At 46.7% G+C, this 14,027-nt stretch overlaps 4 protein-coding genes across 4 annotated transcripts; 1 reads left to right on the top strand and 3 right to left on the bottom strand.

Annotated features, from left to right (window-relative positions):
• Positions 1–177: 177 nt before the first annotated feature.
• N7495_008084 (mitochondrial 54S ribosomal protein mL40) lies at positions 178–843 on the bottom strand (the record flags this gene model as incomplete). The annotated part of the gene is made up of 2 exons (XM_057210735.1): positions 178–521; positions 615–843. The coding sequence occupies 2 exons, from the start codon at positions 841–843 to the stop codon at positions 178–180; spliced, it is 573 nt and encodes a 190-aa protein (XP_057060278.1).
• Positions 844–1,310: 467 nt separating this feature from the next.
• Positions 1,311–1,535, top strand: N7495_008083 (uncharacterized protein; the record flags this gene model as incomplete). Its single annotated transcript, XM_057210734.1, has 1 exon — positions 1,311–1,535. The coding sequence occupies one exon, from the start codon at positions 1,311–1,313 to the stop codon at positions 1,533–1,535; it is 225 nt and encodes a 74-aa protein (XP_057060277.1).
• Positions 1,536–3,168: 1,633 nt separating this feature from the next.
• N7495_008082 (RING finger domain protein) lies at positions 3,169–4,626 on the bottom strand (the record flags this gene model as incomplete). The annotated part of the gene is made up of 1 exon (XM_057210733.1): positions 3,169–4,626. One exon carries the CDS (start codon positions 4,624–4,626, stop codon positions 3,169–3,171), a length of 1,458 nt encoding a protein of 485 aa, XP_057060276.1.
• A 4,128-nt stretch (positions 4,627–8,754) lies between these two features.
• Positions 8,755–13,596, bottom strand: N7495_008081 (uncharacterized protein; the record flags this gene model as incomplete). The annotated part of the gene is made up of 4 exons (XM_057210732.1): positions 8,755–12,095; positions 12,462–12,509; positions 12,557–13,190; positions 13,291–13,596. The coding sequence occupies 4 exons, from the start codon at positions 13,594–13,596 to the stop codon at positions 8,755–8,757; spliced, it is 4,329 nt and encodes a 1,442-aa protein (XP_057060275.1).
• Positions 13,597–14,027: the final 431 nt, after the last annotated feature.

Genomic DNA, 14,027 nt, shown 5'->3' with positions numbered 1-14,027 from the left:
GTGATCAATTCAAGCCCGAACTGAGATCTATTCAGTGAGCCCGCATCTGAGTGCCCCAGTGGCAGCCCTAATAAGAACAAAATATAAGTGCATATAGTACAAAGCGCCAAATGGTACATAAGATCGCCTCTCCCAACATATTCATCCCCGTGTTTACATCTCATTTTTTGAGGCCGCCTATTTCTTCTCTGGTCGCTTCCAGTCATGGTTCCACCCCTCAGCAGGTGGGTAGTCTGTCTGCATACGCCCATACTCAATAGGAATGAGGTCTGTAAAGATACCCTTCTTGTTCATCGAGACACGGAACAGCTTGCCACCATCACCGGCACCAGTGCGCAATTCTTCACAAGCAGCCTGCATGCTCTGAAACTGGCGCTGTAGCTCAAGTTCCTGGTTCTTGCGCTGATTAGACTGGAATAGTTGCCAAGCACGGTGGATGGTCCAATGGCGGAGGTAGCGGTTACGAGAGAAACGGAGAGGGCGGGGTGTAAGGGGGTGGTGGAGGAAGTATCGGATGAGAGCTTGAGGGTTCTGTTAGCATTGAGGCATTCGATGGAGACTTCGGAGACGCAATTGAGGTTCTCGGAAGGATGCTAGGTGTTGGCCAAACGTACTGATTCGCTTATCCACTCCTGGGCCTCCGCCTTTTCGCTTGGCTAGAGAGCTAGAGGAGGAGAATGAGGCCGATTGTACGGACGCGGTGATCGGGCTGGCTTGTGGCGTCGGTCTTTGAGCCAGGGTTTCGCGGCATATGCTTGATATGGTCGGGCGTACGGGTACCATTGACATGGGGATGCGGAAGGCATTTGCGAGAGACGCAAGGGCTGGTGATAGAGACCGCATTGTGATGGGTATATTGATAGTTGAGTCCACGGGAGTTGCAATTGAAGTTCAGGAACGAGTAATTCCCTGACGGCAGAATTGCGACCGCCCATATTTACTACGTCACGTGCCTGTATGGCAAAATGGTACCTCATTTCCTTTTGACTTCATTCAGCTTTACTCTTTTGTGATTGATCGGAATTTTTGCTCATTGGTAATCAGAAATTGTTTTGGAACTGTCATCATAGTCAACCGGTACCCTACTGCTACCTAACCAGGTGTTTGTTCATACCGTAGGGACAGCTGGATGATAGATCATTATACCTGATATCAATCTTCTAAATGCTGGAACATCCATGGAGGAACTTCATCAGTTGATCACTGTCGACCTCACTTGCGACTCACGAATCATTAGGTAATTTCAAGGCTGAGCCCTGAATATCATCATACACTGCCAGTTAAGGGTCTCCTTGGAACATTCCAAGGCTATGGTCACTCTCCACCTAAGTACACCACCTCCAGATATTCAGCAACACTTTGGCACAAAACTGATAGATACTAGAAGCTACATCGCCAACATATTAGTCAACCCTTTACTTCCACGCCTATTTAATTCTGAGACTGTTGTTCGGGTCCGTATTGATGCCCATCTAACAAATTCAATGATGCAAAATCTTCGCTATGATCGCGCCCACGGCATATCCCCTCAGTAGCCGAGTCCAATTACAATTCTGGATTTCAAAGTGCTACCTTGCCCAGACCCATGATTGGTTCTTAGGCAGAAGCAATCACAACGGGCCCAGAGCGCTCTTTATTAAAGTTAGGTAGTGAAATGGGGAACGCTCTAGGCAGCACGGTCGGAACGTGCAGGTCGATTCAGCTGAGAAGAACCAACAACAACCGCGAGGGAAGCTCAGTGAAAGCAGGGAGTCAAGAAGTGAAGAGGTGTGTAAAGGTGTTCATTCTGTAACTGTCATAACTTCTAGATAAATGGTACTAGATGGTTCTGCCGTCGCAGACCGCTTTCTCCTTCATACTATAGGGCTCCCTACTACTCCGTACAGTAGATAGCTTAGAGCAGATATCGCTTTTTATATCTTTTTAGAGTTGGTTTTGCTGAATTTTCAAGCCATTTCAAGTCTGTCAATTCACTTGAGTAGTTTATAGGCCTTTGCCGGCACTGGTCAAAATATTTGGTGGACATTCAGGGTGAAAATTCAGAGGCAACACTTAGTCTTGTTCGTGTTATCTGGACTATTGCCTTGCAGGGAAGAAAATTCACTTTCCCCGAGATCAAGTGCTCACCGCATGTAGCCTCAAAGAGACCACTCAGGCTCATATTTCCTGCGTCACTTTCATCCAACGAGTCTGGCAGAACGCCAATGAAAGTCTTCAATCAGGATTGCCACATCACTTTATCGCCTTGAGCAAAAAACCCCCAAAGGCTCGCCCCACTCACACTTGATCAGCCTCCTGGCATCTGTGTGGTGAGATGGCAGCACCAAGGAAAATCCGATATCGGAATCGCTGCATCGCTGAATGACTTGAGGATAATACTCCAAAGGTCCCACCAAACCCACAGACCATACTTTAAGGGCTATCTAAGTATGAGGTAATATGGTGGAGACCAGTTATCTATGATGTCGGCGTCGGGGTTGTCTTCTTTGGCCGAAAGATGATCAAAGGGTATCCAGGAATGGAAATGAAGAAGTGATTGGCTATCCAAATAGGTACAGCAATCAACTCCTGAAGTCAGATCCAACTGATGGTATATACTCCTATACCTCCGCAGAATCACATGTCAGGGGGTGTTGTGGGACTTCCTTTAGCTATCCTTAATTATTTAAGGGTTAGATAGATATTAATAATTATCCACCTCATCTGGGTGGTTGGTATACGGAGTAGCCGTTTCTATCTGGCTTGCAGGCAGGTGGTGAGAGGGCGATCAATATACAGCGAGATAGAGGTTCGTGACTCTAAATGGCAGAACCGTGACCGCCAATTTAGCCGCGCGCTTAATATACTAACTTCGTGAGCTAATATACTTTTTAGAACAATTCTAGAAGCTTAGTGTCTTGTCAAATAATTTCAAGGGACGTAACGTTTGAAGGTCCAAGAGAACAAATTTTAAAATTTCTATCAATTGAGAGTGTTGAAATGACCGATCATAGTGCTGAGTGGTATTTTGACGGTCATAAGAGACATAAAGTTGTAAGAGCGACTAGGAATATATGATTAAGCCGTCGAGGCAGAATCCCATAAATAACACCATAGAATGCGAAAAATTTGTGCTGTGCTGAGGTATCAAAAAAGAAAAGCGACTGGATACTTGGAGGTGAAAATGGTTCAACTGCGGCGCTTTGCACCACGCTTTTTCGTGCGGTCATAGTTCAGCACCTTGCGTCGTCGGTGGTTTTGAGCCAGTTTCCACCGGCAATATAGAAGAATTGCGTCTTTCAGCAATACAAAGGCACAGCCACCGACAACACTGCGGCCCCAGCGGGTCTGCAAGAGACCAGGGCGACTCCGATCTAGAACTGAGGATGGAGTAGTCCATGAATTGGGAAGAAAGTATTTCAAAATCCCACCCATGGAAGCCGAAATTGCGGGGAATACAAGTGCGCTAAGTATAGTGTCTGCGATATTACCAGTATCATGGATAATTGCGTTTGGTCGTCGCCCTAGGCCAAAGGCTCCGTCATTCTGCCCTTGTACTTGTCCATCCTGAGCCGCTTCGTCAGCGTCGTTTTCGTTGTCGCCGGCAGGAAGAGCTTGAGCAGCTGGTAACTGGTCGTCATTGCCCATTCCTACCTGTACTTCAAGATCGATCTCCATGAGAAGTTGACCATTCATATTTTCACCAAATCGGTTAAGTCCCTCCGCTTGGTCCTGTCGCAGTACTTCGTCTATTTCTTCTGTAGTACGAGGCTGTACCTCCGCGATCCACTTTTTCTCTAACTTGCCGAAAATGCGGTCGTAGAGTGCGCTGTAGAAGCTCTTAGCATATGGCAGAGCGGCGAATGTCATTGCAGGAGCTGGGGGCCAAAGATCGGCCTCCTGGATGGGGTTGTGCGTCGCGGCAAAAAATAAAACAGGAATGACTGGGAGGAGGCCCTCGGCGAAACGCGTACGAGAGAATATTAAGACTAGCGGAATGAGAGGCAGACCGAGGTTCAAGCCAGGTGCCTGGCCATCGATACTATCCTCTAAAATGCGCTTGGCGTGCTCTGGGCCAAACACGAGGTACATGGAGTAAGCTCCATGCGCACAGCAACCAGCCCATACCGTACCAGCCACGGTGAAAACTATTCCAGGAAGAACCATTCGACCCGTTACCCTCTGCATTAAGCTCAAAATATCAACAATATAGTTTCTCGGTCGATTCACGATGATTTCTGACTTGCACTGCGGGCACTGCATCTTTGCGACGCTGCCGTTACTCTTGCGTGACCGAGGATTCTCCAAATCTGCCAACCAGTCAAGCAGACATGCCTCATGCGCTGTCAAAGCGCATGGACATGGAGATCGCCATTCTGAATTGAGTGGTGAGTCCTCACTCTCATCGGTGTAGCAAATCCAACACTTGCGCAGGTCTTCTTCACTTGTGGCAACAGGGTTTGAGGGTCCGATGGCTTTGTCGGTAACATCTGCCGCCGTCATAGTGGAAGTGCCGTTATTCAGAACGGCCTCTGCGTCTTCTATTGACTCTACCGGGGTTTCAGAGGCTGCGGTGGGGGTGGTGGATGGAACAGCATCAGACGATCTTGTTCGCCCGGTGGAGAAGCTACCTGAGAGGGACTCCATTATGAAGTAAGTAATGGAATGTGGAAATGTGAGAGAGGAGAGGAGGGAAACTGAGACAAGATTAGGGGTTGAGTGAATGAACGCTCGTGTTCAGCATCTTCTAAGGTTGGAATTGATAAGAAGTCCATGGGAGAAAGAAGCGCCGCTGAAAGGTGGAGAAAAAGGTATTTCGGCTTCGATCCGCGGCTGTCGGTATGTCACGTGACTACCACGTCACAATCATGGGGGGGTACTGGGCTCCTGAAAAATGTCGCACACGTGATATTTTTATCAGGCTTAGCGTCTTGGCGTAAATGTTTACAATCGCGTCTAGGTGTTCATCCCTATCTATACACGCGTCATTAAAAATTACCCTGCACCATGGATACCACTACCTTTTTTTGCTCGAAATGCCGTAATCCCCGTCCGACCGAGGATTTTGATCTTAATAAGCAAGGGAAGCGAAAAAGCCTTTGTAATCGTCATACGAAGAAGCGTTCTCTTCAGCGCGATGATTGGGATGAATTTACTATGCTTCTCTCCCAGCCTCAGCCTCTTAATCATGACTTTGAATTTGATCTTGATGCTTTGCCTATCAAATTTGGCTCTGAGTTTGATAAAGAGGAGATGGGAATAGCAATGCATAGTCTTTCAGATTTGATCTGGCAGGAAGGTGGATTCCGATTCCGCCATACCTCAACTGATTCCCAATATCATCGGTATAGATATCATTGCTCTCAGGATGAAGCGCATACCCGAAGCTATCAATCTAAGGTAGAAGTTGAAAAACAGAGAGATGGCCGCCGTATAGAGCGATTTCCTTGTGGAAGTAAGCTTATTATACAGCCATCCTTACTTGATCGGACCCTCCGTCTTTCTATTCAACATCACTGGCACCCGCCTTATAAAGATCTTCAAGTTCCGCAAGTCATACACGATCTTATTGACTCCCTTGTCTTGACCCATGCTCCTGCAGAGATTTCCCGCCAGGTTAGGGAGCATCCTAAAGGAAAGGAAGTGTCAAGGCACCAGGTCTATTATATCTGGCATAAGGCAAACTCAAAGAACTGGCGACGCCATGATGATCCTCTTACCTCAGCTCAAATGCTTCTAAATGAGGCAGATTTCCAGAATGGAAGGTATCAGGCCCACCAAGAGATCTTTCAAGCAGGCAACTTATCAGCATTAGGTAAGAGCAATATTCTTTTCAGCCACTAGCTTAGCTACTAGCTTAGTATTAGCTTCGGTATTGGTATTAGTATTAGTATATTAGTTTATATATTCACTGATATCGATATACTTTAGCCTTCTACCTCCCGGAGACTATTAAACCACGTCTTAATTGGGCTGAACAGGTTAACTCACAGCCTCAATTAGCCATAGATTCTACTTATGGCACAAATAATAGTGGGATGGAGCTATTTACTGTGTTAGCTGAGCTTGATGGCACTGGTATACCACTTGCCTATTGTTTAGTTGATAAGCAGAATGTTCAGCCTGATACTTATCAGAGAAGAAGAGCTGATCCAGGCGCAATGTTGTTTATCCTTTATGAGTTTCTTATAAAGCTTAAGGGGTTTGGGTTTGATCCCAGCTTTATTGCGACTGATAAAGATCCAGCAGAGATTGGAGCAGTCAGACTAGTCTGGCCAGAGGCTAAGCATCAGCTTTGTTACTGGCACGCGAAGCGCGCTATTAGTATGAAGTTGAAGGATTCTACTAAGACAGCGACGCTCAATCAGTATGATCCAGAGGCAGCTGCAAAGGTGGTTGGGAAGGATCATCTTGAGATTTGCTGGGGATCAATTCCACATAAACGGCCAAAGGAGCATAAATTTGATGGTAAGTTGGTTTCTTTACTCTAATTATATTGGCTCTAGCTAGCTTGATTGTGAAGGGCTAATACTAATCTTGAATGCAGAACTAGTGATGCCGACAAACTGTCTTTATTAAGCTTGAAGAGAAGAGAGAGAGACTAGCTATGGACATGTGGCAATATAAGGGATGCGGGTGCGGGTGGCACGTGACGAGCATGAGTGGCACAGGCATGAATGCTAAAGCAGGCACCAGCCTGTTACATTGATTTCCAGATTATATATTTACTAAGATATTTATAGGCTCCGGTCAATGTCAGTGTCTCTCTCGTGGCGTCAGGCCTGTTGAAAGCCGAAGGCTTGAGCCAACTAAAGAGGAACGGGATATTATTTTAGGCATATTCTGCCGACATTTCAATATCCACCCTCTGTTTCCTGATATCAATGGCACTCGATTTAAGCAGAATCTCCACCAGGAATGTGCCCGAGAAATGTATGATTGGTGCCGATCTCGCGATTATTACCATCTCTGGGCTTACCTCTTTGTCAACTGGTATAGAGATGATCAATGGATTCTCTGGGCTCGGGCAGCTAATCCTGAGAAGATCCCTATCCTGAAAACAACGATGATTGTAGAATCGCATTGGCGAAAGCTAAAGCATGATTATCTTCATCGTTTTAATCGGCCTAGAGTTGACCTAGTGGTATGGGTTCTACTAAGTCGTCTCGTCCCTGATATGGTCTATCAAATGAAGGCTATATTAGGTAGAGAGCAGCGGATCTTTAAAGGACGATGGAGAGAAGCCTTTAAAAGGCAATGGAAAAAGGATGCAAGAAAAACTGTTTGTCTAGATCAGATAAAACAGCATCATACAGATCCTTATCAATGGGTTTGTGCCTGTCCTGCCTTCTTACTTAGTCGATTCTTATGCTGTAAGCATATTATCTACTGTTTTAAGACGCCACCCCCTCAATTCTTTAATACTGTTTCCCGCCATGATACTTGTCCTTTTTGGCGGGATGAGCGATTAGAACTTAAACCAGAGTTCAAACGCAGTGGTAAAGAGCCTACTCCACTACCAGATTATGAAAGCGATACCTCTTCAGCATCAGATAGTGAGGAAGAAATAGAGGAGGATGAGGAAGAGGAGGAGGATATTCAAGCTCAATTAATAGCTTGGCGCCAATTCCAATTTGATACTATATCAATGGTTGATGATCAAGGAGAAAGGTTTGCAAAGAAGTGGCTTCAGTATATCAAAGGCCAAAGGGCTCAAACCCAGAAGCTGATTAATGAAGCTAAAACTATTCGGAGCATGCGGACGATGCCCAAAACTTGGCGGAAGCACGATCATCCACTAGGGGTTTATTTACAGTAGTTAGAATCGGACTTAGAAGAATTGAACTTGATTTGAATTAGTAATGCTATTGAGATTAGTAAGGCTTGGCAAATATCACGTGTGCGACAGTTTTTCGGCTGCCCATTACGCACACTTGTCACAATCCTCCAGACAACGTGCTCCTTCCTTCTCTATATAAACTGTCACTAAAATACGCCCGGGCGTACAGATGATAAATCCTTCTTTTTCTAATTATTCAAGTGGGTTAGATGACTTCTGAGTAATTTTGACAGATTTTTACGTCCTTCGATCACCTTTCTAACTGTCATAAAGTTGTTTAGCCTGGGTTCACATCACGTGATCTCAGCCTCATTGATCCGTAGATCACTTTTCTGATACAACTGGCCAATCATTCAAATGCTACAAATGAATGAAAACTGTATTTGTAAGTACACACCCATGGTCATACAAACAAAACAAAAATAGCCCTAGTCCGTACAGCAAACATGTAGAAGTCTATGTAAAGCTACCAAGATCCAGCGGTCCTGGAGCCCTGTATTGTGTAAACAAAGCTTCCCTTGTTTTTACTAATATCTAGAGTTAAGGGTTGTTCCCTTAAATTTTTTTTAATAATGGGATCTGCCTTTTTGTTCAAAAGATTCTCCGAACAGATTCATATTAGATATGATAATTAATAATAGTTCTTCTTAACAATCCCTGGCACCATCGAGATTCGATCTTTTAGCTTTCGAAGTCTCATGCAATCGAAGATGGGAGTAAAATATCAAACCCCCAATGGAATTCACAGTATTTCATGCAAACGCTAAAAGTTAGATAACGCTATGACAATAGTTCATGTAAGTGGAGATATGCAGACGCTAAGAAATGAAATAAAGAAACAGGAAAGGAGGGATTAAGGATTGGAGTAACAGTGGGGTGAGGGATAGGATAAATGATCTGGTCGAGGAAAGGACTGGAGGATAAGATGCTAGGTATCAGCCAAATCGAACACCAAGACCACCATAGCCTGATCTTTCTGGCGAACTGGTGCTTCGTGGTCGCCGCTCTAAAGCTGGAGCAGTCGTGTAGACAAGTTCGCTATCTTGGACGAAAGAACCTTCCAATCCCTGCTGGTATACTTCATAACCAGGATAAAGGCGGGGATCAACTTCATTGAGACGATCGCGGGCACCTTGAACATCAATGCGATGTCCACCGAAGGTCAAGAGATGTGTGGGCCGGGTTTCTGGGTTCTGGTTTGGATTGATGCTTTGCAATCGCTCATCCAGTGAGCCCAGTCGCTGGCGGACGGGCGGAGCAAGATAGACCGTTTCGGTCTGGACGGCACTGCCCATTACGGAGTTTGTTGGAAGTATTTCCACATTCCAGCTTCCACTTGCGGCTTGTGTCGGGATAATTTGAGTCACAGTTCGAATGACATCCGTCGGCGGCTGGTACATCCGAGGGTTCCAGATCTGTTCCGGAGCCGCGCGGGATAATGGATCTGGAGCTGGCTGTTCCCTAGACCGATACCTCGGCACTTCAGGCACCGATTGGATATGGGGAAGACCGCCGGGCATAATGGCGGATGGGTGGGCCCGCTTGACAAATTCCGGGGCCGAGGCAGGAAACTGACCAAGATCTTTGATTGAAGGACGTAGGCGGGTCCGATTAATTACCACAGCGTCGCCCCATGATGCGTTATGTTGTTGTGGTACGAGGGAGGGCGTACTGGCAGATAGATCCCGTACGGGCACCAGGCCGACTGCCAGGGACTGACGCCTGGACCCAGGAGCCGTATGGAGATTTAAATCTCTGAGCTGAAGTTCGTTATCAGGTTCACTGTACGTAGATCTTGTTAATGGGTCTACCATAACCTCTTGTGATTGTAGCTCCTGTGGCAACGACATGGATATCGCTTGTACTGTCTCCATGGACGAACTCATCTGGGGCTGATGAAAATCGTAGGGCATGATAAATTGTTGATGGCTTGGCACATCTGTGCTTCGGGCTGCGATAGTGCTCCTGGCTGCGATATTGGCCCATGTCGGCGAAGTTCTTATGCTGGCTGACATCAATGTTGGTGGCGGCTTCACGTTTTCGCGCTTTGAGTGACTAGAGATAGTCCGACGAGCTGCGACTAACTCCTGTCGCACCCTTTCTCCGGAAGACAATTCATAGCACGATCCTTCGCCTTGAACCGAGGAAAGCTTGACCAGTGGTGCGACGGGCTTGATCAAGCTTGGTGGATTTCCCCGTCTGCTCTTTTTGGACGAACCCAAGACTACCTGCCAGTCCTTGTCATCGGATGAAACTGGGAAGTCTGACTGTGCTAGAGAACTTGATGACAAGGTCGCTGGCAATGGCTTGAGAGTGGCCTGACTCATGTGGGAAGGCGACGGGGACATGTCCACTGCGCTCTTGGTTTCCTTAGTTTCTCGGTCGGATTCATTTCCCGACTGATAGCCCTTGCTCCCCTCTCTGAATACATGCGGAGGAAATACATCCAGTCGAAATTGATGAGTGGGCTTCACGTTTTCAGGCGATTCAACCGCTGGCGAGCTTTGTTCCGTCTCCGTCCAGTCCCAGGTTAACCTACGCACGACACCGGGTGATTCCTCATCAGTTGACGACGGCGAGAACTCTGAAGAGCTACTCGACTGATCGAAAACCGACTTTTGGTTGCGAGCCTCTTGCTGAGAAGACTCTGGAGACAGTCGATCAATCTCTTCGCTTATGTTTTTCAGCACCCGTTTCAGGTTATCTCGTGCTTCGCGGAGTGCTGTTGACGAAGCAGTAGTAGCAGCAGTAGCAGTTATCCTTTTGGGGAAATGAGCAAGAAGCGCTGATACATGTGTTTCGTACTCTCGATAATCGCGAACGATACCGCAGTCATTGTAGTGGGCAATTTTCTCTTGAGCAACAGCATAAGAAGTACACAGAAATCGAGTGATGGTAATGAGCCACATTTCTTGATAAGTGAGATCGTATACCAGTCCTTCACTAGTATTCTCCTCGTCTTTAATGCGAAGCTCATCACGACAGAATCCTTGTAGCACACTATGAATCTTGACGACGTCCACTGCACTGGTACCGCGATATATTGAGAAGAATCCTTCTTGGCTGGTCTCGGTCAGTGAAGTGGTCAGCTCTGGAACTGGTTTGACGTTGTTGTCATCGGAATCCGAGGGTTGCTTTGGACCGATTTGTGCCGCAGAGAACTGATCGGCGTCAATGCTTCGCTCAATCAGGCCATGTCGAATTAGAATGCCAAGTGTAGTATCCAGATCTGGCTCTTCTCCAATTCGAACACTGGTCAATATATCTGCACCTCCATCGGCAATTGCATGCTTTCCAAAATTAAGAAGTGCCACGGGGACATGGTGACCCAAAAATGATAGGAGGTTCACAAGATAGAGAGCCGGCTTTTGCTCCAAGCGACACAGATCGTTCATAATACTAAGATACGGCTCTGCAAGCTTTGCATCCGTCATTTGCCGTTTAATACGGTACTTCTCAATTGGTTTGCCCATCGCACTGAGACGGTGACCAATTGCGTGAATGGCTAATGGCAAGCATTCAAAGTAGTCGACAACCTCTCTTGCCTTGGCGGCCTGTTCAGACGTTGGATTCTTGATTCCAAGGTCCTTGAAAAGGAGCCGGCAGGCGTCTTCGACCCCAAGGGGAGAAATGTTCAAACAAAATGGCTCGAATAGGCGTTGCTTTCTGCGCAGGGTTTTGTCAACAGATGTGTAAAGGATGCTGCAGCGCTGACCCCATGGCAGAAAGGATTTGAAGAGATTGAGGGCTTCATCGCTCTCAAAACTAATACCGTCAAAGACCAGAAGCCACTCCTCGCGTTTCTGGAGCCATTTGCGCACTGAGTTTACATAAGAGCCAGTTTGCTGGAACTCATGATCCTCTGCTTCCTTGTCATCAATGACTGGCACTGCTTGTGCAATCTCCCAGAACCCTTTGAACACAGATTCTCGAGACCTACTATCAATCCAGAATATTCCGCCCGGATACGACTGGCGGTGCATGAAAACGTACTGGCGAGCAAGGTGAGTTTTCCCAGAACCTGGGGTTCCCGTGATAAGAACTGCTATCAGTTGATGAGCACGACGCTTAGCCTTGAACAAGCGGTTGTGAAGAGATTCGAGCTCCTTAGCCATGCCGAAAAATACTCTGTTTGGATGAAAACCGGGAGGTGCAACGAAAAACTGTGTCTCCTTCGTTGAATATTGAGAGACTTGCATAAAACCGCTGTTCTCCATATCGGAGACAGGGGAACTACGTCCTTCGGTGGCGGGTGCTCGGGGCAGTTTGCGCACTACTAAGTATGAAAGTCAGCATATGATCTGACTTTGGCACAATGGTTGATAATAAGAAAACAGTTGCATTGGGGCCCAGATGAGAAGCCCTGCATAATCATTGCATAGCAAGCTAAGATACATGAGTCAAGTTCAGCGAATAGCATCAACATGATATTCAAGTAACGAAGACGGCATATCAGACAGTGAAATAGCAGATAACGAAATGAGCACTAAGGGTACTTCGTAAAACATAAGATCTTAGTTGGAACGCGCATTAAATCAAAACTTGGGCTCCTCAATCTCATAGGGGGTCAGGGTGATTGTGATGGAAGTGTGTTCGGGGGTGTGTTCGGGGAAAGGGAAAGGGAGTGGAGTTGTTCTCATACCAGCAGTGTTCAAATCAGGCATACTGCGCCCTATCGCCGCATCACTTTCTGCAATCGTCAGCACAGTTCTGTTATGTAAATGGGGTTATACTAACCATTATCGTAAATCTCTCGGGCCTTTGCGCGCTTCTCCTGGGAACGCATATCCTCCTCATCGTGCCAGCGTACGCGGATCAAAGTGGGAGCTTGTCGAGAGTATCGGAGAATGGCTTCTGCCACGACCTCATATCCTGGAGCATCGGCGTCCTCGAACTTGCACATGTGGCTATGATCGGCTTCGATACCCATTCGTTCCGCCCCATCGATGTAAGGGGCCGCCGACATCTCGTCAACGACCTTCTGTCGGGTTCCCTTCAAATCGGTAGATTGAGTCTCGTGGAAGAAATAGATGCGGTACCGTCCCATGATGTCAGAGAAAAGGCCGTTGATGTTCTGAAGGACCTCGCTATTGGTACGAAGAGACTGGATCAGCTGAGGTGACCCTTCCATGAACTTTTTGGGCAGAACAGCTGTGAATATGTTGTGCAGCAAGAGGCCCCATTTGGCGATGTCAGAGCCGTTATGGGGTGTTCCCAAAAAGAGGATACCGAAAGTTGAAACATAAAGAGCACGCCCATGCTCAGTCTTCTCGCTGGACAAGCTGCGACTGTGAATAAGAGCACGTTTGACAACCAGACCACCGAGGGAGTGGCAAACCCAGATAATTGGGCACTTAGGGTTTCCGCGGATCTATAAAACGTAACCAATCAGTCAAAGAGAATTATATAACGTTCTTATAAAGAAGTCATAAGAGGGCATGGAATTAGTCAGGTGAGCTTGCTTCACTTACATTGCGGTTAGCACCAAGAGTAGACACTAGAGTCTCTGCATGGCTGACGATCGAGTCGTTTGAGGTACCATCCGTGAAGGAAATGACATTGGAATTGTAACCGTAAGTCAAGATGCGAGGATGAATAGGAGCGAGCATTCGAGGCAACAATTCTGAGGGCCAGAAGCATTTGTTTGACTTGCTGGTCCAAGTATCGTGAGCGTTTCCATTCAAACCATGGACAAAAACAATGTCAACGGTATGGGCACCGCTTGGAGGGCGATAAACTTCAGACAGACCATAAGGCCTGATAATGTGAGAAACCATTTGCAATCAAAGGTCCATTGACTACTGAATGCAAAAGAAAATAGAAGAAAAAGTGCAAACCAGAGTAAAAGGAGAATGGTTTTTAAGGAACCTGAGGCTGCAGGTGATAGGGCTGTAGGGTGACCTAAGCAGATGACCCGGTGGATCTTTGTGGGGCGGCGGGTGTTCAAATTAGCGTGATGCACGGGTGCTTAGTCCTCCCGTGCAGTATCAGACTGAAGAAATTCAATTTTCACCTCAATCTGAGATGGATCATGCAGGAATGGAAGTTGAATGTGGTTGTTGGGGGAAGGAGGAGGTTGAAGAAGGGAAGTGACAAGTGACTCAGTGAGAGGATATTTAATCCCATGACTAAGGACTTTGCCAGGTGCCTTCCTTGAAAATACCGTATATTATACGAAATGGAGTTCAGCCTGCTGTTACTCTCTTAC

Source organism: Penicillium taxi, assembly GCF_028828555.1.
Source record: "Penicillium taxi strain IBT 34144 chromosome Unknown utg000005l_segment0_segment0, whole genome shotgun sequence".
Classification (NCBI taxonomy): domain Eukaryota; kingdom Fungi; phylum Ascomycota; class Eurotiomycetes; order Eurotiales; family Aspergillaceae; genus Penicillium; species Penicillium taxi.
This window is presented reverse-complemented; position numbering and strand designations above follow the sequence as displayed.